The following is a 26,335-nucleotide window of genomic DNA, read 5'->3' as shown; positions in this document are numbered from 1 at the left end:
TATTTTTGTTGCTGGTATTTTGACGATCAGAGCTACGGCCAACAGGTTTTTTTTCCTTCCCCATTCAGAACATTATACACTGGGCCATTTTTCTTTCACCCCAAAGACACACTGGCTAATCAGACTGAACTGTGTGCGACAGGAAAAGTGCAGAGAAACAGAGGAGGAGACGAGGTCACGTGGCTGCAGGTTACACAGCATGTCCCGTGGTTTCAAATCGGGGCTGCAGTACCCCCCCCCCCCCCCCCGCCCCAGATCGCACTTTTAGCCCAGCTGGGTGACCGGGAATGCGAGATGAAAAATCTTTCTCAACACTTGGGTTTTGAATTCAGGAGGCAGAAAGGAACGGAGAGGGAGGGGAACTACAGTTCAGACAAACGCCACGATAGTCTGGTAGGAAAGACAGAGATGAAGTAAAACAGGTTTTACTGTTGAGCTGCGTTCGGTTACTACAAATGTACATAATGTTAGTCCTTTGAGAGCCACGGGATTAAGGATCAGTGTGGTGGGGAATGGTAGTTACTGTAAACAAGCGCTTGCAAGCTCTTCACAGATCCGTCTTTCTTTCAAGCAAATTTTAAGATGGAATATGAAGCCCCTGGTCTGATATAAAGCCCCTACTGGATTCTTTGGATACGTGTAAGAAGTTGCCTGTTTAGCCTGAAGACTGGTGGGGACACCTACATCAGACTTTGTTGTGAGACAGGTGGATTTTTTTTATTTTATTATATGCAGGTGAGTGTTGAAACTGTTAAAATCCCAATTCGTTTTCATTCAGTGTTAGTTCTAAATAGAGCAGACCCCCTCCAGGTGCTATCGGATGACCAGTTACTGCTTAGTTAACTAGGTGTAAAGTTTTACATATACATTCATGTCAATAGTTTATTACACGTTGTGTAAAATGGACTCTAGTTTAATAATGGGGAGAAAGGATTAGGTTGCTCCTGAAACTGACTGTAGAGCATGGAAAATGATTTTACTGGATTCTGTTCAACTGTAATCAATGAAAAGGATGTATGTTGTAGACAAAGTTGCAGAATTAAAAAGAAATCTGCTTTTAATTTATTCTTTTTGTATTAAGAATTTGTATAGTACCTTTACATTTTGCAAAACAGTGTTGTCAACACTTATTAAAGCATTTTCAAAATGAAAAGATCTCAGTTGCCTCTTGGAGATTTTGTTTCTAAGTGATACAGGCTCTGGAAATCTCTAATTCGAGTGCCTGTGGCCTTGCTGGACTCTTTTTTAAAGTCAATCGAAAGCTGATCTTACTGGCTTGCTAGATGCAGATAAGCTCAGTTTGTGTAGTCAAGGCTAATTCTCCCTTACTCTAATTGCCTTGTTAAGTATACAAAGAGAACACATTCTCTATTATGTATTCCTGCCACAAAAAGGGATCTGAGGTTAGAGGTCAGTCTTTGTCGGGACACTGGCGGTTACAAATAGTTACCCGTATGCAGTCCATGCCAGGCGTGGGTCCCATTCCCACACAGCGGTATGTGGTGGAAGAGACACTGAGGGAATGTGGGCTTCGGAGGCCATCCGTGGGCTCTCCGCCCCCATGCGGTCCCCCGAGGCCTGTGCAGGATGCCGAGGGCCCATCAGGGAGACGGCAGGGTGCTCAGGCTCCTCAGCAGCCCTGTGTTCACCCTACCGCTCAAACCCTGTCCCCCACCACCTGAATCACATCATCCACACAGCAGCCGGCTGGCCCATGGGCACCAAAAGCCCCCACTTAACGACAAGACGGCGACTGGCCTACTTTTGCAGAGACTGCGCTGGAGCTGCGTCCCCGGCCCCCTGGCCCAACAGGCATCTCTTCACTAGCAGGAGCCCAGAAGTCCGGAAGCCAAGAACATCCCCCGGATGGAAAGCCCCTGCTGAAGCATCTGCCACTAGAGCGAGCTAACCCCTGCCCAAAATGAAAACAATCCACGGAGAACGCGAAGCATGTCGGAAGCGAGCTCATTAGGACATTTTACACTTCTAAGCCCTTGAAAGCAACCAGCGGCTCTGTATCTCAAGATGATCAGCGCTCATGTCAAACAGAGATCTTTTGTCTTTTCTGCATAAACATGTCACAGCTCAGGAGATAAATCCACTATCTCCTCATTAAGCTCCGACGATCCCATGAAGGCAACGCAGGAAGACACTGCTTTCCCACTTCTCCCCACCTCTTACAGGGCGCGCATGCACGCACACACACACACACACAGTGCTAACAAAGCAGTTCTACACAGCTATTATTTCAGTTATCAGAGAACACAAACACCCAGAAGCCCCAGTAGAAAGCAGTAAACAGAGCCCAGGCCTTTTGCTTCTTTCTCCCAGAGTACCAGTTCCAAACAGCCCATCCGTAAGACCCTCTGTACGGCGAGCGCCAGAGAGCCACTGGCCAGGGCTGGTGAGCAGTCACGTACTGCACGTCTGGGGAGGAGCCCAGTCTCCAGAAGCTTACGCTCACACACATTAGACACGGACCCACAACCACAGCGTAAGGGCAAACAAAGTCGCCAACATGAAACAGAGGAAAAGATTCAAAGGAGTCCAAAGGGGACGAAATCCCCAAGTGTCTAAACGGGATCTCACTGCTAACCTCGTCCACGGAGCCGGCTGCTGGGAGTCACGGCCGCCAAGAGGGCAAGAACCTCCTGCATTACACCCTCTTTGCTGTGCACAAAGTCTCCCCCGGGGCACAGCCACTGTCCCCTCAGACAGGAGCTGAGGGGCCTGCAGTGCAGGGGTCTAAACAGCAAGCAGACTGACAGAGCCCACACATTTACACTTGTACAAGATTTCTTTATCAGAAACCCATTTCTCTCCCCATCAACTGCTATCCCTACACACGAGTAGGTTCCTTTTGTTTTTCATTCATTCATCCGTTTTCTGTCAAACCCACTCCAGGCCTGCTTTCGTTCCCCCACTCTCCCAAAACCACTGCTGTCAAGGTCAAGGAGGACTCCCACAGTGCCACAGACAATGGTTAATTCTCTGTTCTCAGCTCATGTGACTTACCAGTAACACGACACTGTGGATCCCCTCAGGTCCTGCTCCGGAAGGCCAGGATGCGACGCCCTCTGGGGTTTCCTGCTCACAACGGTCGGGGCCCTTCTTTCCAGCCTCCTTGGCGGTTCTCCTCTCCCCGGCACCCGGGCATCGGCGTGTCCCAGCTCTGTGCTTGGGCTCCTCTCATCGTCCACCACGCTTCTGGTAGCTCTCCCTTGGCCTCAGGGTTTTCAGTGTCATCTAGGAGCTGACGACACCTGTCTTGATCCCCCGCATTCCTGAACTTGTACCTCTTCCAGCCCGGCAACATCTCCCCTGCAGGTCTAACACGCTAACATGGCCAGAGCGGAGATTCTGAGCCTCCCCTCGGAATCTGCTCCCTCACCACCTTCCTCAGCTCAGCTGCAGGCTCTAGAGCAGTCCAGGGTCAGGCCAGAAGTCCTGGGATCGTCCCACCATCGGGCCAACCCCACTGGATGATCACCCAGTCATTCTCTCTTTCTCACCTCCCATCTGCAGCAAACCAGAGAGATGCGGCATCCGTGCCCTGAACAGACTTCTAGGAGATCGGGAGTGCAGGGAGGGGGGAGAAAATAAGTCAGTTACAGAAAGGTGCTAAGAAAGCAGGGTCAGCCTTAGGACAGGTGGAAGAACAGCTTTTCCTCCCAGTAAGGTAAGAAATGTTGCTGGTGAGTGTGGAGGCAGATGGGGCGCTGACAACCCCCCCCCCCAGTCAGCCTGGCCCAAGCAAAGCCAGGTGAGGCCACAGCTAAGCGTGAGGGGAAAGAGACAGCGGGGCGGGGTCAGCAGAGAGCAGTCAGCTGAGAACGGCCCCCAAGAGGAGAGAAGATGGAGAATATCCCAGTATCACTTGGGATCCAGGGGACACTGGACACTTAGTCAACACCATCCGGCGGCTCTGGAGGACTCTGATGGGATGACGCAGCTTGGTTTTTGTAGTGCTGTGGGGCAGCACAGAAGGGTAAGACGAGGGGCGCCTGGGTGGCTCAGTCCTTAAGCATCTGCCTTCGGCTCAGGTCATGGTCCCAGGGTCCTGGGATCGAGCCCCGTATGGGGCTCTCTGCTCTGTGGAGAGCCTACTTCTCCCTCTCCCACTCCCCCCGCTTGTGTTCCTGCTCTTGCTATCTCTCTGTCAAATAAATACATAAAATCTTAAAAAAAAAAAAAAAAAGGGGGTAAGACGACAGGAGAAGGTCCTGGGAGAGTGACAGCAATGATGACAAGGGGAGCCTCAGGGAAAAGCCAAGCCAAGAAGGTCCTGAGGAAGTTGAGGCCACCGCAAGAATGGGCAGGATGTCTTGAAGAGCAGAGCGGGGAGCAAGAAGGGAGGCAGCAAGGACAGGACCTCGGGACCAGACAGCGGGGAAAATACAGGTTCCCCCATGACCTCAGTCAGCCCCTGGGGGTGAATCCTGTCATCTAGGAGGAAAGTCTCGATGTATGTTGATGCACGCTAGTGGGAAACCCATCCGAGCTTGGGGGTGCCAGGAGGAGGACCCCTGCCCTTCGTGCAGGTGCTGCCCATCTGGCTGCCTTTTGGATTGGGAGTCCCAAGACCACGGCCATGATCTCAACAGAGATGATTTCCTATGAAAGGCTGGACTGTCACCCAGATGGTGAAGAGGGGACAGCAAAACGGGACACTAGATCTCAAAGAGGACCCCAGGGAAGCGGCCAGCGCTCAGGGCAGGGAAACAAAGGCGAGGGAATGGGAAAACCCAGAAGCATGAGGAGGTGCCCCGCGGAGCTGGAAGTCAGCCCTCTGAGGAGCAGACTGAGGGGTGCTGCTCAGCTTGGTGGCCGGCTGCCGAGTGCCCCAGGAAGGTGGCAGAACCCGCAGATCTCCCAAGTGGCAGAATGAAGCCGCTGCTCCGTGTGTGGAAAACTGCCCACGGAAAGCAGCTCCTTCTTCAGGAACTGAGGGTCCTGCTGGGCTGTGAGGGACAGAAAGCCAACAGAGAGGAGCAGGTCCCTCTCCCTCCTCCAGCTTCCCGTCTCTCGTGTGCCCACTGTCAGGGGAACCCAATAAGCCAGCCACCAAGGAGAAACGTGTCACAGCCGCCACGGAAGGGGTGGTGGAAGCGGGGAAAGAAGAACCTCGCCACCCACACCCACCGGCCCTCGTGGCCCCGAGCTGTCCCCGTCGCCTCACTAGCAGGCCCACGGCGCCTCGTCAACGCACGGACCCCAAGGCTCTACAAGCAGAGAGACTTGTAAAAGCTACCGCCATGTTAAGAGCAAGCCAATCTTCAATTTTTAGATTAAAAAAATGTTAGATACACAAGTATCTTTTTGGCCCATGGGAGTGTAAAGTGAGTCATGGTCTCAGAAGGAAGAGCAAGCCAAAGCCTATTTTCCCCCAAAATAACGAAGTCCCAATCGTTGATTTTCTCAAGTATGTTTCATATTCGTAACAAGTATTTAGGAGTTTGTCCTCTCAAAGTCATTTCTTACTCTAATGAAGATCTGGGGAAAACCCCTGAGAGGGACAAGAGCGAGATGCTTCCGTCTAATAAGCTGGGTGACAGAATCTTCACGACCCGCCGGAAGCACTCCTCTGGGTCTCAGATACCTGGTTGTCTTTGAACTGCCTTTAACATCGGCCTAATTAAGGGCTTTTCTGCAGCTGGTGACTTGGTGCCAGCATCCACCGGACTCACTCAGATGAACGCGGTTACAGGTACTTTTACCTTCGCAGGATGTGGCGAAGTCCAATCTTAGTCCAGCAGACACAGATGCACCCGTAGAGCACCATCCCATACCTGCCACAAGTCTCAGTGATGTTGAAAGCCAAGAAATATCTGAGTAACGTACATGTTGCTTAGGGACTGAATCTATATATGGGAACACAGTCCTGGGAAATGACCCCACACTGTTCTCATAAAACAGGAGGCCCAGAGGAAGGCAGCTGTGATGGTTAGTTTTGAGTGTCAACATGACTGGGACACGGGGTGCCAGATGTCCAGTTAAACATTATTCTGGAGGAGATGAACATCGGAATCAGTGGACTGAGGAAAGCAGATGGCTCCTCCCAGAGTGGGTGGGCCCTGTCCAATCAGTTGAGGGTAAGGGAGACTACGCGCATGGGCGCGCGCTCTCTCTGCCTGATTGTTGAACTAGGGTATTGGTCTTCTCCTTCCCTCAGAGTAAGACTTACAGACAGCAAATCATGGGGCTTCTTGGCCTCCATAGTCACAGGAGCCAATTCCTTATAATATATATACATTTATGTAATTACATATAGTTTCTGTATTTTAATATATATATTTATAAATTTCCATCATTTATTTTAGACAGATATAGATACATACATACATACATCTCCTATTGGTCTCTCTCTGGAGAACCCTAAGAAGGCAGCTCAAGGTTTATACAGTGACTCCACGGTACCACCCAAGAACTAGCTCTGCCACCTTTAGCATGTCTCTCTCACCATCAATGACTACAGGACAACAGCAAAGCGTCTGAAGTTCAGAACCACCTTCCAGAAAAGAACAGAGAAGGGGCAAAAGATGTCTGTCAGCCAAGTCTATTTCTGTTTCTTGGAAAAGCAATAGCTTTCGGGAAGTCCTACCCAACAGACTCTCTCCACAGATTATTGGCAGAACATGTCACATAACCAACCCTAACATCAAAGGGTCCTGGGAGAGCAAGCAGTTTTAACTGTGCGCATTGCAGCTCTGAACACATTAAGCTTCTATTAGCAAAGAGGAGAAGAATGAAAACAGGGTAAGCCACCAGCGAGCGCTGTCTACACCACACATATATGGTGTACATACTTGCACACCAAAGGAAGAGAAAAATCACCAGGTCTTAAATAATAATCTAATAAAACCAAAGTATAGCAAAAAAATTTTTTAAAGTCACATGATTTCCTCTCTCTCAAATCCTATACCCTTAAAGGCACACCAAGACGATGACATCATTAATCAAGAGAAAAAATCACTGTAAGACTAACACATAATTTGATTTTTGTACAACCTGGCACAGGTAGCAAAGATTATGTCAATATCTGAGCTCATTAAAAGGTTATTTCCCCTTTGCATAAAAAGGAACCTCGCAGAGAGGCAAGCCACAGAGTGGGAGAAGTATTTGCAATAAACGTGTCCAACAAAGGACTCCTAGCCAGAAGAACAAACTATGATCAATAAGAAAAAGGCAGGCAATTAAACAGAAGACATGGGCGGGGCGCCTGGGTGGCTCAGTCGTTAAGCGTCTGCCTTTAGCTCAGGTCATGATCTCCAGGTCCTGGGATCGAGCCCCGCATCAGGCTCCCTGCTCAGTGGGGAGTCTGCTTCTCCCTCTCCCTCCACCTTTCCCCACTGCTCCTACTCTCTCTCTCTCTGTATCTGTCTCAAATGAATAAACAAAAAATTCTTTAAAAAAAAAAAAAAAAAAAGACATGGGCAAAAATAAGATCCTGAATGGGAACGTCACAAAAGAGAATATCCAAATGGCCAGCAAGCACATAAAGAAGGTGCCCACCTTTATGTGTCAGCAGGGAAATGCAAATTAAGGCCACAGCATACCACTTTAACCCACCAGAAGGGCTAAAATGAAAATGACAGAGTATATCATGTGTGGCCAGGATGTAGAGTAGCTGGAACTTCAAATCCTGCCTGGGGGGGTGTCCACTGTACAGGCCATTTGGAAAATTCCTTGACAGTATCTAATATAGCTGAGTATGCACATACCCTATGTCCCAGACATTTCACAACATGGTGTGTACCCTACAGAGATTCGTATTCACCAAAGAATGCACACACAACATTCATACAAAAACTAGAACCAACTCAAAAGTCTATCAACAGTAAAACAGATAAATTATGGGATGTGGCAATGAGAATGAACGAATCACAATGACACGTGATGAGGAGGAGGATCAGAAACCAGAAGAAATCAAACATAAAACAAGTCAAGACCACTGAGTCCATTTACAAATGAGCAGATGAAAAGTCAGGCAAAACTAACCTATTAGTGACTGCTAATGGGTACAGGGTTTCTTTTAGGGGTGATGAAATGTTCTGAACTTAGATCGTGGCGATGGTGGTACAACTCTGAATATTCTAAATCTACTATATACTTTAAATGGGTGAATTGTAGGGTATGTACATTATGGAGCAGTAATGATGTTAGACATTAGGACCATGGTTGTGACCAGAAGGGGGCATGAGGAGACTTCCGGGGCATTAACGACGTTCTTTCCTGACTCAGGTGCTGGAGACTTCGGGGAGATATTCACTTTGAAAAATGTATCAGGATATGGTAGTCTTATTTGTACATTTTTCTATATTACACAATTGCTTAAAAATTTACATAAAAAGGAATGTAATCCAGCCCTACCTCAGCCTTGGGAAGTAATCTTTAAAGGCATGAGCCAACCCTCAATAGAGATTTGATGCACGATACTGGCCTCTATGTATCTTTCTCTGCCTCAACCCTACCTCTGAGCTCCCATCTATTTTATACCTTGGTTCATCTCCCTTTATACAACTGACAGCCAGCATAAGGTGGTCACCAAACCATGCTGCCAACTATATGTTGTGTGTTGTGGTTATCCTGCCCCTGGGGGATAGTCTCTTCATCTGAAATATAAGAACTGCTGCTTTGCAAGTACTTAGCATTGGAAAGGTTTTATAATCTGCTAAACTTCACACTAACCTTGAACGCTGAGTGTGATCTCTGTAGCTCGGTATTTAAAAAACTTTTTAAAAGTAGAGTCCTTCTGGGCGCCTGGGTGGCTCAGTTGGTTAAGCGACTGCCTTCGGCTCAGGTCATGATCCTGGAGTCCCGGGATCGAGTCCCGCATCGGGCTCCCTGCTTGGCAGGGAGTCTGCTTCTCCCTCTGACCCTCCCCCCTCTCATGCTCTCTGTCTCTCATTCTCTCTCTCAAATAAATAAATAAAATCTTTAAAAAAAAAAAAAGTAGAGTCCTTCTGGGCACATGCACCCCAATTAGCAGCAATGTCCACAATAGCCAAACTATGGAAAGAGCCTAGATGTCCATCAACAGATGAATAGATAAAAAAGACGTGATACACACACACACACACACACACATACACACAATGGAATGTTATGCAGCCATCAAAAAATGAAATCTTGCCATTTGCAACGACATGGATGGAACTAGAAGGTATTATGCTAAGTGAAATAAGTCAGTCAGAGAAAGACAATTATCCTATGATCTCACTGACATGAGGAATTTGAGAAACAAGACAGAGGATCATAGGGGAAGGGAGGGAAAAATGAAACGATGAAACCACAGAGAGAGACAAACCATAAGAGACTCTTAATCTCAGGAAACAAACTGAGGGTTGCTGGAGTGGAGGGGTGTGGGAGAGATGGGGGGGCTGGGTGATGGACACTGGGGAGGGTATGTGCTATGGTGAGCACTGTGAATTGTGTAAGACTGTTGAATCACAGACCTGCACCTCTGAAACAAATAATACATTATATGTTATTTAAAAAAAAAAAAAACATGGAAGAGGATGGAGGTTTGTTCAGGACTTAAAGAGTTATCAACAATATAGTTATTCCCCAGCACCCAGTTGTGCCAAATCCTCATACCCCACTTTCAGCTGTATCTCCAGAAAGCACAACCTTCACTGTAATAGACCTTTGTAGTGACCCTGAAAGCCAATACCTGTTTGCCTTTACATGGGAAAATCAACAATTTAGGGGCACCTAGGTGGCTAAAACAAAAAGTAGAGTCCTTCTGCCCTGAATTCATCTACCAGGTTATTTCCATCCTTAACTCTACGGATAATTGGTGGTCTTAATGGGTGGTTTTCAAACTACTGGTCACAGTGCATTAATGCGCCGTAACCCTGTTTGGAGTCACAGCCAGCATATTCTTAAAAGAAATACAAGAGAAGAGTATGTGAGTGCTTTTGTTTCAGTTATATGTGCATTTATGTATGCACACATTTGTTACGGTTATACTTTGAATTGTGGTCAGAAAGTTTCCAAAGCTACAGCTTTAACTCTCCTGCTTCCCGGGAGGGCAGAACCTCCAAGCCAAGCTCAGACTACAACACTAAAGCTTCCCGGTTGTTCCTAAGTCTTAAAGGCAGAGCAGTTGGACAGGAAAGGCAATTTGGCAATGACAAACTGGGAGTTCAGAAAGGCACAGAGAGCAGACTGCCCAAATGACTCTTGCCCATCGTGGGAGGAAGCTCAGTGAACACTTCTGAGGTCACCGATCATACTCGAAAGGAAGCTTGAAACTTCTTAGCTGCTCTCCCCGGTGAAAGTATGTATCCAGCCTGAATGCTGTGAGGGAAGGCTGACAGTATTTTCAAAGCCGGTGCTTATAGGCGGGGAGGCGGGACCCCACAAAACCAAGCCGCCTGCTTCAGCAGAGCAATCCCAACCAGCAATGCGAGGACGGTTAGTTCCAGCAAGCTGTACCAAGGACCCCGGGGTTTAGTACGGGCACAACTGAATAAGTAATCAAAGCTTTCATAATAAGCTCTTTTGGTAAATATACAAAACCTTTTTTTTAAACGAGCACGGCTCCCAGATCTTGAATGGGGTCGGCTCACACCACAGCTGCCGCCAGCCACACTGCCTTCCCCCGAGTTACTCCACACCCCCAGAACTTGTTTTTAAATTTCAAAAGATGTTCAGGATACTGTTAACCATTAAAGTACTAGCGTGTGGTTAGAATTCAGCCAATGGAGCTACTGGGTCTGTGATGAAAACCAGTTGCCATAACAGTGGTCCCGTAGTGACCCTCGGGGGGCTGGTGCTGGCTCCTCACACAGCTGGAAACTCCCACATCAGAAGCCGTGAGGAAGGGCTTGCAGCTCAGGACTCCCAATATGGTCCCATACCATACATTTCTATGGGGTCAAGTTGGCCAGCGAGGGGCTTCATGGGAGCATACTGGGGAGGCACATCTCCAAGACACTCCGACAAAGGCAATCGCGACACTGCAATTTAACGCCCCCCTTTCACTAAAACTGCCCGAGTTCTACCATCTCCTATGTTAATCCTTAAAAGGGGATGACTGTGTGGCTGAAAAGGAGCCAGTGATAACGAATCCCCAAATTCAAATCTACCAAAGACTCTGGAACACTTTTCTGTTGTCTTTTCTAAACTGCTCGCAGAATAAATGACTTCCAAGTGAAAAGACAGTTGTGTTTCTCAAGTATTTACGGGGGTCAAAACCCAGGGCAATCGAAAGTGTGAGAGTAGGTCAGGAAATCACCAGCTGGAAGAACTTAACACCAAGAAGCCCTTCTGCTATCAATCCTATTTCCCATTCCTCCCAATTCTCGATGAGCTCGGAGCAGATCCCTCAGTTCTGTGACTCCTGACAGCTGCCTTCCCAGCTCGGGTCTCTCGGGACCTCCCCCTTCTCCTCAGGAGATCGGGACCATCCTCATTCTCTCTCCCTCAATTGTCTTTGGCCTCAACTTCATTTCCTCATTTTCCCCAAAGACTGAGAGCACAGCCCTGGCTTCCAGGCTGCCACAGGCTCTGTGTTGTAATGCTAAAATCTACTGCTTGGTCTTCGCAGTTGGCAAGAACACTCCCAGAAAATACAGGATTGCTTATGAGAGAATACCAGCATTTTATTAAATCTGACTCCAGAAAGAACTCCTCTGGACAGGAGTCTGGGCCGGCAGTAATGAAGAAAGGGAAGAATGGTTATTTCAGGGCTGTGACTGATTCTTAAAGGATGCCTTTATTATTTTAAAAATAGCTAAAACCAGAAGTATGTCGTATCTGCTGAACTAAAATTTTCATGATGTGGAGAACGCGGGAGGTCACTGTTCTATATAGCCACGTGATTATTTGCACGTAACAGAAGACCTTTAATTTCAGGGAAATGGAAAGCTTTTCTACAAACCTGCTTCCCTCTACCTAAGCCCCAATGGTTAACATTCACAGGACTATAGAAAGTTACCGTTTTTTTTTTTTAAACCTTCTACCCATACAGATCAATTTTAGAAGGTATTGGCGTCACCTGATACAGTTTCTTCTTTATGTGGAGTATTAACTAACAGCAAATGGAAAGACAACATGAAAACAACGGACTGCCATGCTGTGGTCTGATTGTGAATAAAGAGAAGTAATTTGGGGAGTATTCATTCAACAGTATTTATCAACAAGTCCAACACAAGATTACATAACTCAAGTCTAGACTAGCGTCCTATCTTACGAAAGTCTTTCTCTCATTTGCCCTAGAGTAAGCTCTCCTAAGTCCTAACTAATTTAATCATATGAAATGGCTTCCAAAGTGGGGAGTGGAGTAGGGAATAAGCCTAATTCAATTCAGGACGGCGGGCTCCAGCCACCCTGTGCAGAAACCCAGCAGAAATGATCCGACAGGCATGGCCATACACAGGTGACCACAAGAGGCTCTCGAGCCTTCCCAAAGGGGCCAGAATAGGTGACCGTGGAGCTATGGGCAGCTACCCCCACCTACGACTCAGCGGACTCTAGCTCCCACCACGTCCTCTCACCCTTTCAACTCCCAACTGGCTGAAATCGGGAGCAGTCACCGAGCCCAGACACAGTCCCTGCTTGGTAACCGCTCCTACCCCTACGGCTGTCGCTGCCACCCCCCCATCGTTGGTGTTACCCTGACTTGAGCACACACCGCCCCTCGGCACAGGGCTCAGGAACGCTACTGCAGTAACACTCTAGGAACGAGGACACAAGAACCAGTACCCACTGAGCTCTCATTTGCCAGGCAGCGCACTAAGCATTTTATTTGACTTGACCACTACAGCGGCGCGCTGAGGTGTACACCCCAGGGCCTCGCGACCGTTTGCAGACGGGGCAAAAGGGAGGCAGAGACAGGCTGAGTGACGCCCAGGGTCTCGCACTTGTAGGGGGAGAGCTGGGATCTCCAGCTCGGCAGTGCTGACTCGGGAGCACCCCCTTACTGCTACCCGACACTGTCACTCCCCCTGGGCAGGTCGGTTCCATTCACCCACCTTCCTCTATTAACCGAGGCCTCTCAACTTGCAGAGCGCAGCATTTCGTCACCATTATACCATTATCTGCACAGGACACTGTGTGAGATTTGGAAGTCCTCATCTGGGCCAACTCAGACGCATGGCCTACTGTGTCAGGCAGTGACCAGAGTCCCGGCGCCTTGCTCCTATGCGCGGTGGCACAGGGCCGGGAGCGGCGGTCCACCGCGGGCCCTGCAACAGGGAGACTCACAGGCAGTCCTAGTCTGGGAAGAACCAGTGGTGTCACAACGTCCCCATCCTTGGCTGGCTTGACAATCCACTGCCCCACCTTGAACCTTGAGGCACTGGGCTTCCTTAATTTAAACTTCTGTTGGTATAATATACCATCTATTTTGAACTGCGATTTCCTGTTAATTCTTCTGTCCCAAAGAGATGACAAATACTAAAATTTACACTCCTTAGAAGGCAAAAGCAAGCCTTGAAATGCAAGAAAAACAACACTTGAGTTAACAGTAATAACATTTACATTCCAATTCTACTGCAAGATGGCAAAAGTTCAGCAACATTTAAGGACTATAAAGTTTCATTAAATGGTTCCATATTTTTGTTGAAATATATAAAAATATTTTTTATAAATGCTACATAAAAGACAATGTGAAAATTACCGTATTTTACAGAAAGAAATTAAGTCCATCCTCAAATGTTCCTTTTCAATCCTCTAAGTGCCAGCTTGTAGGTCTAGAGGGAAAACGTCATTTTAGACCCCCTTCTGGGACAGTTGTCTACACATTTAAATTCGAGGAAAAGTCTTTAGAACTTAATTTTTTGACTACTTAAAGTAAATGACACAAAAATCAGTTTGCAGCCAGACGTGATAGGAGAGCCAACACCATTTCTTAAAACCGAGAGAGCAGCGTTAGGTAGAACTCAAACACAGGAAACCGCATTATTCTTCCCTCGTTCCTGTTGGAAATTCCAGAAGTCCGTATAGCACGTCCACTTAAGTTTCTCGTTACTTAAGACACCATACACAGATTTCACAGTGCGTTGTACTCCACACATTTTGATGGATCTGTAGGAAAGTGCTTCTGGCAAATGGTCATTAACCTCTTCAATCCCTAAGAAAATAAGAATAAAGACTGGTTATGAATAGCTGAACTATTCTGAATTGCCCTTCACTTTACTCCCGGGTTTACCAATGTCCCCATGGGAACATAGCAGTCCCCAGCAACACCACTCAGATGTACATGGAGAGAAATGTTTATTCACATGCACCCAAGGTACATACAACATAGAGCGAAATTGTCCACAGTAACAACAAAAGTACTGGCAACAACCCAAATGTCCACGAGAAGAGAATATATGAATAAGCTTTAATATGCTCACCAGTGGAACATTTTACAGCAGTAAACGTGAATTAACTAGAACTCCAGCAGGTTCCAACAGAGAGTGAAGCCCCAAGTGCCCCGCTTGCGCACCCACGCTAGGTACCCAGACAGCAGCTCTCCTGCGTATCTAGCAAGTGCTGCGTATGTACCATCCTTGTGAGAACTGAGAAAAGAGCCACTCAAATCATCTTCTGTGTTCATGGGGGAGTTCTGTTGATGAGGGATTCTGGTTGAGAACTGATACACATGCATCTTAGAAACAATGTTGAATGTAAAAAGCAAGTGGCAAAGGCTACATTAAGTATAATGTCATTTTAATAAAACTGAAAATCAACTTGAAAGAGAATATATGTCTTATAAATACACGCATAATGTGGTAGAATTACTTTTGAAAAAGCAAGGCAATGACAAATTCAGACTAACAGTTACTTCTGGGGTAGAGGAGGAAACAGTCAAGGATCTTCAGAATGTTCTAGTTCTTAAGCTGAAACAGGTCTCTAGATAGGTTTTTTTTGTTTCTTTCCTAACTTACATATTACATGTATTCTTTTGTATTACCAAATATTACATGATAAAAACATTCTAATGTAATCGTAAGAACACAATACAACATCCCAAACCTAACCTGGCTAATCCTTCAGAATTTAGTCAAAGGATCCCTGTACTGCCTCTGTTCTGTACCTTTGGCATCTGTCACCAGACTCTGATTCTTTTCAGGCAACTACGACACACACAAATTCGGATCTCACAAATTTCAAGTGCTTTTATTTCTTCTGCAGTTTGGCCAGTTCTTGGCCAATCTGTAACTTTGTAGCAACTTTTTAAATTGTTGACAAGAACTGTCATTATTAGAATTCATTCGGTCTCTTTCAGCTCACCCTTCACAGATCCTTCTGTGATCTTTCAACATCCTTAGCTGGCATTTGGCTTTTAGTTATCCATCTTAGCTTTCTCATCCACCACTGAGCAAACATACCTCTAAGTCATTATCCAAATTCACCAACAAGAGAGGGACAAGAGCAGAAACCTGCAGCAGGCCACTACAGATCTCTCCAGAACAATTCTGGGAAAAGCTCTGCCAGCAGCAGTGAATCCTATCAACTCTTCCGTCTACCAGTCTACAAACTTCTTTGTTTACAAGGAGACACTCTGCCCAGTGTTTTATTGCAATCTATATATAAACCACCACCACCAAGCATAGTGGCACTTAATTTTAATGACTCACAAGGCATTATTTGGCACAAATTAGTTTAAGGTTTCTCACCTTGGGTTTGCAAAAACTGAAGCCACCCAGTCCCTATCATAGTAAAGAGAACAATGAAATCCTATCACAGGCCAAAGGCTGACTATGGTCAGAGCTCTACTGGATGCTGAATATGAAAATGTATACAGCACACTGCCTGCTACTTAACTAGGATTCTCTCAGGATTCATTATCTTTCCTCAAAATGATACAATGAAATAGCATCGGCTCTTTAAACAAGAAAGAGCTTCATGACCTAGCAGGAAAAGCCGTGTGTGGCTATCATTATACAAGGCAATAACAGAAGGGCATATCTGGAAGTCTGAGGAAGGGCAGAACGCAGCCTGAAAAGGCACTGATATAATGGGGACCTAAATCATCGTCAAGCATTTAGAACTCTTACTCCGTAATCACCTAAGTATGCAAACAACGCTTACACTCAGGGAAATCACCAAAAGCAAAACAAAACAACAACCAAAAAAGTCCCTGCAAAACCTCTTTGGTGTCACAGTTAACTAAACACAAATAACACATCCTTTCCAATGTAAACTGAACTATAATCTAACACATTCGACATCCGAGGGTCATGATTTTCAAACATCTTAAAGTCCTTCATAGATTCGAAGAGTGTCCACATTCTGCTACTTAAGAAGTAGGAGTGTGGAGGAAGGTTAGGTTTCAGCTGATTTCCAAGAAGACCTCTGCAGGCAGTGCAGAGAGAGACTGTGTCCTTCGCCTTGCTCCTCATTCACGTGCTCTCGGGGCCAGCCCGAGGATGAAGACCCTTCCCTCTCACAGTCCCACTTCTCCTTCTGGGAGTTCTAACCATGTGTATGCAGACATGTGATCTGTAGCCATGGGGATATATGTGATGGCACTGGCCTGGCACCTGACATTTTCTGAACGAAGAGGTGAGAAGGAAGAGGGCTGAGAAAGCCCGCCCCGCCGAAACACAAGCAGCCTTAGCTGGCCGCAACACAGCAAGAATGATTATGAGCGAATACAAGGCCAACTGGTGTTCAGACTGCTGGAGGCGGTTTTCCCTGTAAGAAATGGAATCTTTGCTGTTGGATCCTCATAGGAGATATCTGTGATGCTTACTTAACCTCACTAAGCAGATTCTAGGATTTAAAAATAAATACCAGTATCCTGTCTGAAATCTTAGTTGCCAAATGGTTGTGAAATTCAACAGTCTGAGTCATAAATAGTTACCAGGAAACACTACGATTCATTTTTGCAGTAAGGACTCCTAGTACGCAGCACAAGTTTTTCAAGGGGCGTAATGTCAGGACAGCATATGGTTATTTTCCAAATGGAAACAAATCTTTTCAATTAGATCTCCCGGGATTTCTGTTTCAAATTGCTTGAGGATGCTTAAGCCAGTAAGACAATGAACTGCTTGGCTTAGCTTACTGCAAATAGCTTCTTAAAAACTGGTGCTACTTTTAAATGTAATTTTTATTCCCATGAAAGCAGTACATTTATTTAAGAAATCTTTATTCAGGGGCTACAGTGTGCCAAGCACTGTTCTAGGCTGAGAATACAGGGAACAGAGCAGACAAAAATCCCCACACTCATTGAGATTATCTTCTAATGAGAGAACACAGCCAAGAAACAAAAGGAGTACGTAGAACACCTAATGTTAGATGATAAATGCTATGGTGAAAAATACAGCAGGGAAGGGGTGTGTGTGGACATGGGGGGTGGCCAGCAGAGCTCTGAGCAAGAGAGCATCATAATCGGATTCATATTTTAACTGCATCGCTCTGGGTGCTGTGCAGATACTGAAGAGGGGCAAGGATAGGGGGTGCCTGGCTGGCTCAGTCAGTAGAGCATGCGACTCTTGATCTCGGGGTTCTAAGTTCAAGCCCCACGTTGGGTGTAGAGATTACTTAAAAATAAAATCTTAAGGGGCACCTGGGTGGCTCAGTCGTTAAGTGTCTGCCTTCGGCTCAGGTCATGATCCCAGGGTCCCAGGATCGAGCCCCACATCAGGCTCCCTGCTTCTCCTTCTCCCACTCCCCCTGCTTGTGTTCCCTCTCTCGCTGTGTCTCTCTCTGTAATAAATAAAATCTTTAAAAATAAATAAATAAATAAAATCTTAAAAAAAAAAAAAGGAGCAAGGATAAAAGCTCAGAGTCCAGACAGGAGACACTGCAGTAACCCAGGGGAGAGAGGCTGGTGGCTGAGCCCAGGTGGCAACAGTAATGGTGTGGAGAAGGGGCCAGACCGCAGATATACTCTGCATATAGAACCTTCAAGGTTTGCCAACACACAGGTTATGGGCTGAGACAGGAAAACTATGCCATGTTTTGTGTATACATAATTATTTTTTTGAAGTCATATATTACTTAAATAATGGCAGTTCTCTGCCTCAGCCTTTCCAATCCCTAATTCTAGCACCCCAGAGGCAACCACTTTAAATCTCGTGTTTCTTCTGGTATTTACTGCCATCTTTCTAAATATTGACAGTGCCTGATTTTTCTTCTGTCTCAAAATAGTCTGTACTGACTTCCTACTGTGAAAGCAGACATTTAATCCTCTTACACCACACCCACTGGCCCTTCACAGGCACACACATCTAAAGGCGTTTCTCTTCCCCACCCTCCCCAATCACAATTCCTGGTGAAGGCAACATTCCGGATTTACTGCAGACTGTCTATACAAATATTATCCAAAGCAGAGTCACGTGGTATATTATGACAATATCCCCTTTCATATTTGTCTCTTTGTGTTTGTTTATGGAGATACCACCAATTCATTCTCCGCCAGCAGACTACGCTCCGTATGACTGAACGTAACAGGTAATATATCTGTTCCATTTTTCTCCTGGAGCCCTCCATATGTTCCAGGACAAATGAATTCCAGATATCTTTGTACTGCTACTATCCTAGAGCATCCCTTCACCTCCAACCTGGCAGTTCCTTTTGATCCACTCTTGTGCTGGATCTTGTTTCCTGGATCTTTTTCGTTTCCCTCCGTCACCGTGGTGGAGCACGTCCTCGAGTAGAGGCGATCTAACACAGTGGACTTCGGATTACCCAGGTTCAAGTCCTCACTCCACCACTTCCTAGCTGTGGAACCCTGGGAACTAACTTCTCCATGGCTCAGTTTCTCTACTTGGAAAACAGAGAAATTGTACCATCAACCTCATATTGATGCTCTAAAGTGCTAAAGTGAGGCACACAGTGAGCACTATGTAAATGTTAGCTATAATAATGATTCCAGAGAAGGACATGTGAGAGGTCACAGTCTGAAGACATTTTGAGACTCGTCTGAAAATATCTGTAGCCTATATTCACACTTAACTGATAGTTCAGAGAAGAATGTTAACTGAGTTGAAAATTATTTTCCTTGCTATGACACAGGTACTCTTCCACTGTCTCCCAGCTTCCAGAACTGTTAATGAGAAGTACGATGGCATCTGAATTCCTGAGTCCCTGTAAATGACCTATTTCTTTTCTCCCAAAGCATTTAAAGTCTTTTTTTTTTTTTAAAATCTTTGGCCTTCCAGTATTTCATTATATTAGGTCTTGATGTGAGAGCTTTCCTGTTCATATGCTATGTATTCAGTGCTAGGATGCTTTTCATTCTAGACACTCATATCCTTCAGCTCTGGGAAGTTTTTCTGCATTAATCTTTATTTCCTACCCTCCAATTTCTCTGTTCGCTTTTTCCTGGAATCTGAATAGTGCAGATCTTTCTAGATGGACTCCCTCATTCTCTTATCCTTCTAACTCTTTTAACTTTTGAATTTCTGCTATAATGTTTAATTTCTAAGAGCTAATTTTGATTCTCTATTCTTTGTGGCATACTGTTATTTCATGGTTACAGCCTTAGCTAAGGATATTAAGCAAGCTTTTAATTGAAGGGTTTTTTTTTTCCCCGTTCCTTCTTTCTCTGAATTCCTTTTTTTCTATGGTTTATTGTGTCACTTTCACACTGTAAACTTTCCCTAAAGGTCTGATGATCCTAGGTGAACATTCATATTTATGAATAAGGCACTGAAGAGCTAAGGGAAACTCCCTGAATGGATAGGGTTTGTCAATGGAGCTTCATTTGGGGACAATATGGCAGAAAGCTAGTTTTTTTTTTTTCATTGGAGGACTACTGAGTGTCAATAACTGCCGATCTTTTCTCTTGAGTCAGTTCAAAGAGAAGAATCCTCTCAATTCCTCAGTGGGAAGGTAAAAACCCGGCTTCCAGCCTCACAGAACCAGGGCAAAATAGGACCTACAGGGCTCATTTGTCAATACACAGGCTCTCAGTTAAGTATACTGTTTTCACTACAGCATTACACCCTTCCTGAACAGTACAAATCCCTCAGGAAGTTAACTAGCTTTCTGCTAGAGAAGGGCCCACTTGGGTAAGGGAGAAGGAACCTCTAGGGTACTTACCCTAAATTCTCAACCACTCCCTTGTTTTCAGCCCCATCCCATAGTCTGGCCTTTTAGAAGAAGTGCCCAACAGCCCCACATCTTGATCCTTCCAGATTCTACCCAGTTTACATTAATGGCTCCTTAAGGACTCCTCCCCACACAAATTTAACCAAACTGATTATTTTTCATCAGTATGTTTCTAGAAAAATATATGCATTTAAATAAAAGTCTAATTGATGAACTGTACACTTAAAAGTGATGAACGCGATGAAGTGAAATTTTGTGTATTTCACAATTTTCCAAAAATCTAATTGAAAGCGTTACAGAATATTTTAGATAAAGTATAAAAATATCAAATACAGATACAGTTTGGTGTAGTATAGCATGTGATACAGGATACAAATTCTACATAATGAAAGCTGCTTATACCCAGATAAATCAATGAACCATAACATCAACTTGCATCCATTAAAAAATTACCAATTTTTTTATTATTGCAGAAAAGAGTAACTTTTTAAAACCGAACTAAACTACAATCACAATTCTTTTGCTAGACTTGCCTTTTCTTTTATAAACTCTCATTAGTTACTAGGACTTGAAGATTTTGTTGTTCTTAAGTAATCTTTGTACTGAAATATAAAGAAGACATTTCATCACATCAATTATTTCTGTCCCTGTCACTAGTCTACACTCTAAGAACAAAGTCTTGAAAATGAAAGTACAGATCTGTCTAGTGATACAGCCCAAGAATGTGAAGAATAAGAGATTAGCTCAGTGACATCTTTTTTTTAAATTTTATTTTATTATGTTATGTTAGTCACCATACAGTACATCATTAGTTTTTGATGTAGTGTTCCATGAGTGACATTTTCTACCTAGCTATTTAAAATTCTGCCAATGAGCTGCCAAAGTTCTAATAAAGGAATGAATTAACATGACACAAGAATTAATCCTGACTTTGGACTGAAGGAATACTCAGTTGACCTGAAATAGAATATTCAAAAAACGTGTACTTAATAATGCAAAGTTAACTTCTATAATTTCAACTAACACCCATAGTTAGGCATAAAATAAAAGGCCCATTCCTTCAAAAACTGTCTACAGGAATTCTTTTCACCCAAGATCATTAAAATCGCATTCATCTAAATAACTCATTCTAGCCTTTTAAATAACTTATCTGGATCTTGCTACTTGGGATGATGAAAAGTCCCACTGCAAGTATCAAAAGTATAAGAATTTCAGTATCTGCAGAACTTAATGGACACTTAAGCAAAACTGGTAACTTGGGACTAACTCAGTCTGCCTTTATTGTTTATGGTAAGAAGCAGAGCTGCATTCATTTTTCCACTTGTCTGAATACTTCTTTAAGAGAACGAATTTCTAAGGGTGCCTGGGTGGCTCAGTCGTTAAGCGTCTGCCTTCAGCTCAGGTCATGATCCCAGGGTCCTGGGATCGAGTCCCGCATCGGGCTCCCTGCTCCGTGGGAAGCCTGCTTCTCCCTTTTCCTCTGTCCCCGCTTGTGTTCCCTCTCTTGCTGTGTCTCTGTCAAATAAATAAAATATTAAAAAAAAAAGAGAGAAACAGAACGTATTTCTAGCTCATAGGCTCACTGTTTCACAGAAAGTAACAAAGTACAATCACAAGTGAGAATTCCATTTTGAAAACAGCACTTGCCTGCTTAGCTAAGTTAGGATTTATACTAAATGACCCATCTGGGAGAAGATTTCCTTTATTTGATTACCAGGCTTTCCCAGTGCAGGATGATCTTTTTTTCAAGCACGCAGTTGAGAAATAGATTTAGTACCCCAACTTAAATGTCTGTTTACAATCAGTTCAGCTGTCAGCTGAAAAAGAAACACGCACTGCTTAAATCAGCATTCCCCAAAATGTGTTTCTACTGAACACTGGTATTCTGTGATATTAAAAGGTGATGTATATGATCGATAAATGCTAGCAGTATTTTTCTCTAAAAATTTAATATGGCAGAAAGTATTAAATGGGTCAACAGTATGTATCATGCAATAACCTGCCTTTAAGAAAGGGTGGATCATAGCCAAGAATGCCAGGAGGTAGCATGAAGCCACATGACCCACAGATGTGACATATACTTCGATGATTAGGGAATGTTTACCAGCTAACCATGAGACTGTATATTCAACATATGGATCAAGTTGTGACCACTCAGTGCAGTGACTAAAGTGTCTGTTTTACCATTTGGGGCAATACATGTATATATTATAAATTTACAAACGTTCCATGAACAAATAAATTTGGCAAATGCTAGTATATATGCCAAAACCTGAAATACAGATTGAAATAACGGAGAGAAAATGTTGGGATGATGTCTTCACTAGAGAATTTAGTAACTTATATTACTGAAAACAACTTGTCAGAGCAGACTGTTACAGGACATTTGCCTTTTATAATAGTGCAACTCTAAGAAAAATTATTCAGAATGAATATTACTCCTTAATCATCTAATCCCCAAAAAAATCTGTTGTAACACGGTACACAGATCAATTAATCTAGATATATCAGGGACGTTTCAGCAGGAAACAAAGAGCATACTCAAACTCGAAAACTTGATGGCAGTAATTCCAAGAACTTCACAAAGACATGGGCTGAGCAGGACATGGGACCAACAGGAGACAGTCTAGTGCCCCAGAGCTAGCAATACTGGGAAGCGGCACCCAGCCTGTGCTCTGAGGGGCAAGGAAGGGGGAGGGGTAGTTAACCGAAGCCCAGAGATGGTAACTATGCAGATGGCCATCTGGGAGAAGCTACGGCCTTCGGCAGGAGGTGCCATCAACCCTCAGTGACCTCACAGGGAGGAAGGTAAGGAAATAAATACCCGAAACCTACACAACGCCTTCCCGTCCCTCTCATTGCCTACCCCAATCGGAACCAAAAGGCAAGGGAGCCTGTCAATAGTGTTCATAAAAGCTAGGTTTCTGGGGCACAGGACAAGGTGAGGAAGAGTGGAGAGTGGACCTGCCAAGCAAACAGCCACCTGATGTGCATTTCAGCTTTTCCTCCTTCTCGTCTTTACAGACAAGAATGCCCAAGACGTGAACCTTTTCAAGAGAGGTCTTTAAATGACTCAATTATGAAGTCTCTCAATAACCAAGAGCTTACTATAATCTGTATAAAAGAAGCTTTACCCAAATCTGGGCCAAAGGTTACATCTGTATTTGGCAAACAAACAAAGTTCTTGAAGTTACTAACACCATTTTAAAATCTAACCCCAGATTTGAGGCTAGCTAATAAACTATACAACTTTTCTTTGATCTGCATGGTGAAAAAACCCTCCCTGTGGTGTGTTTAATTTTTGTGAGCAAGAGAACACTTCAAACAACTTTCACGGTTTAAATTCTATAGACGTTTGCATAAAACCCAAAGATGAAATCATGGTACAATAAAATAGCCCCTTGAATTGTTTTCAACCATATTTCCTAACACAGATATTTCTCACCAGGATTTCTAAATAATTACTCCATACATCCAAGATTCCATTAAATGATGTCCAAAAACAGGCATAATTAACCTATAGGTTAACTTTTGATGGCAAGAGGACTTGGGCTGGGAGAAGGCAGGAACAAACTTCTGGGGTGCTGTTAGAAGCATTCTGTATCTAGATGTTGTCTTCTGTCTTGGTAAATTATGATGCATACCAAGAATCACTGGGCTGTACAATGAAGAAGGAGTACACCTCACACACCCACTGCCTTTTAGAGGTCTACTGTATCTCAATTTAATAAGACAGTTACCCTATTGAAGGACTTCCATGATTACCTACTCAGCCAATATCTTAAGGCAGAAAATGTGTGAGTCAGGCAGTTACCAGAGGGCAGCAAACTAGGGTCCACAGGGCTTCTTTCCTAAGTGGAGCTTTCCTGGAACGCAGCCACCAGCTGCTTTCACACCCCAGCTGTGGGGTCCAAGAGGTGCAAAAGACACCTGGGAAATGCAAAGCCTCAAGTATTTTCTATCTTACCCTTTAAGACAAGTTTGTCAACCCCTGACTTAATCTTCAAATAATATATTTAACAGGAGGAGGACTCAAAAGACAGCAAATTACTCCGTTCATCGCCATCAAGAATTTCATAAAACTCTCACGTGGGGATGGCAGTGTTCTTTGGCCTTGAGCTGATCAGCACCACAGGTTTATGTTAAGACATAAAAAAACCCAGCATTTTATTTGTCCTTACACAATGCTAACTTAATTTGGTGCCACTGTTTTAAAAATAGAATCATACTTTTTTTTTTTTTTTTTAGAAAAAATTAAGATATTTGGCATACTAAAAAAAAAAGGTGGAAGATGGAGCAACACTGACCCCTATCCCTCCAAGAGAACAACGAGCTGAAGTGACTCCAGCACCAGTGAGGGTTAAACACTAGCCTCCACCATCCCCTGTTATGACAGAGTTGAGACAAAATGAAATACTGCTTTGATTTTGCCTATATGAAAGTAGGAAAACAAAAGACAGAGGGTCAAGTGTTTCTTACCACTCAGCTCACTTACTACTGTCATGGGCATGTGAGTTTGCAACCTTAGGTTTAAGCAACGGCCTCAAGGGAAAATGGCAGAGCAGAATCAAAGCTATCCGAGGAGCAAAAAGGGCAAGAGTTAACGTGATGCTTGCAAACATCAAGTGGCAGGGATCTCCCTCACATCTTCCCAGTGGCCCTACTACTGTCTCAGGGCACTTCTGTTAAAAAGCTTTGTCCTATTTTTGCAACCTCTTGTGAATCTATCTGTAATTATTCTAAAAATAAATGTTTAATAAAAAGAAAACTGTTGTTTCCCTACACCGATTAAAAATGTGTCTTCCTTCCTCTACTTTAACTGATCCTTAACTATAGAACAAATTTACTCCCTCTTCTGCCAGAAAGTTCCCCCATTATCTACAGCTCTCTTGCCCAGATCCCCAACAGTCTCCTTTCTCAAAGAACTACAAAAGTAACAAGACTTTCACATTTCTTGTCCTATACAATATTCATTCAATCAGCAAATATTTATGGAGCACCCACCTCTGAGTAAGGTACTGTTCTAGACTCTGGGTATATAACAGTGAACTATGTTCTTGCCTTGTGGAACCTACAATTAGATTATTATGTCTAATAATGTAGCATAAGCTACCATTAGGCTCTGTAGCAGCCGTATCATACTATCAATTTTATTGCATGTATAGCTTACTAAATTCCCTAATCCTTTCTCATATATACACTGCTCAGACTGTATAGTCAAGCAAGCAGGGCACTGGATCCAAATTTTTTTTATGGTCATCCTTGCTCAATATTATATTTTTAGAATCTGTTCTTTCCTTCAGTCTGTCAAGAACTTTTGGAATGCCAATGTCTTTTCCACCTTAACACACACCCTACCCTTGTTGTCCGTAAATCTGATAAATAAACCTCTCTGTAGAGTCAACCAAATCAGTCATTAAAATGTTTAACAGGACAATATTGAGGTAACTAAGAACCCCATGACATCTCACTAGCATCCACCTAGACATGGATCCATTATTCATTCCTCTGCGGCATCCCGCACTCAACCAGCTATGTGTCCACCTGACTGTATTATCAAATTAACATCTGGGCGCCTGGGTGGCTCAGTTGGTTAAGCGACTGCCTTCAGTTCAGGTCATGATCCTGGAGTCCAAGGATCGAGTCCCGCATCGGGCTCCCTGCTCGGCAGGGAGTCTGCTTCTCCCTCTGACCCTCCCCCCTCTCATGCTCTCTCTCTCTCATTCTCTCTCTCAAATAAATAAATAAAATCTTTAAAAAAAAAAAAAAAATTAACATCTGTCCACAAGAAAATTATTGGGTTTAAGTCAAACACCCTCCTAAAGGTTAGTTACTTACCAATTTTCCCTAATCATCTTGGGGGGAAAAGTAGGATTTTTTTTAAATGGGAAGGGAACAGTTAAAAAGGAAGACCAATGGAAGAAGAACAGGTCATTATACAGCTTCCAAAAATAAATCAGAAATCTTTAAAAATGTTAGATATATTTTTAAAAAGAAAATCAGTTTGAGGGGAAGTGGAAATCATGCCATTCCTGAAAAGCAAAAACCTGTTTTTGAGACAATTTATGTTGTTATATGGACTTTTACAGACACACTGGCTTTGGCCATGGTACAGTTGAACACAAATAGCAAATTTAATCATTGGAAACTGTTTTCTGTTGTTAAAAGCCAAACGACTTTCCCTACCACCCCAACCCTCCGCCGAAATAAACTTTTTGCCTTCAATACAGTCACTGGTGGTTATTAAAAAAACGGAAAGGTCTTTGAATTTCAACAAGTATATCTGAACTCTATAAATTCTACAATTCATATTAGGGAGTCAAGCTGAACTATTTGA

At 44.1% G+C, this 26,335-nt stretch overlaps 1 protein-coding gene across 3 annotated transcripts in view; it reads right to left on the bottom strand.

Moving 5' to 3' along the window:
• PRPF18 (pre-mRNA processing factor 18) overlaps nt 1-26,335 on the bottom strand; it is a 76,674-nt gene that overhangs the window by 15,667 nt on the left and 34,672 nt on the right. For all 3 annotated transcript variants that reach the window (XM_036114028.2, XM_036114045.2, XM_036114055.2), the window contains one exon: nt 3,016-14,080. In XM_036114028.2, the coding sequence (XP_035969921.1) occupies nt 14,000-14,080 (81 nt within the window). In that variant the 3' untranslated portion in view covers nt 3,016-13,999. The remainder of the gene's footprint in view (nt 1-3,015; nt 14,081-26,335) is intronic.

This window comes from Halichoerus grypus, chromosome 6 (assembly GCF_964656455.1).
Source record: "Halichoerus grypus chromosome 6, mHalGry1.hap1.1, whole genome shotgun sequence".
Lineage (NCBI taxonomy): Eukaryota > Metazoa > Chordata > Mammalia > Carnivora > Phocidae > Halichoerus > Halichoerus grypus.
This window is presented reverse-complemented; position numbering and strand designations above follow the sequence as displayed.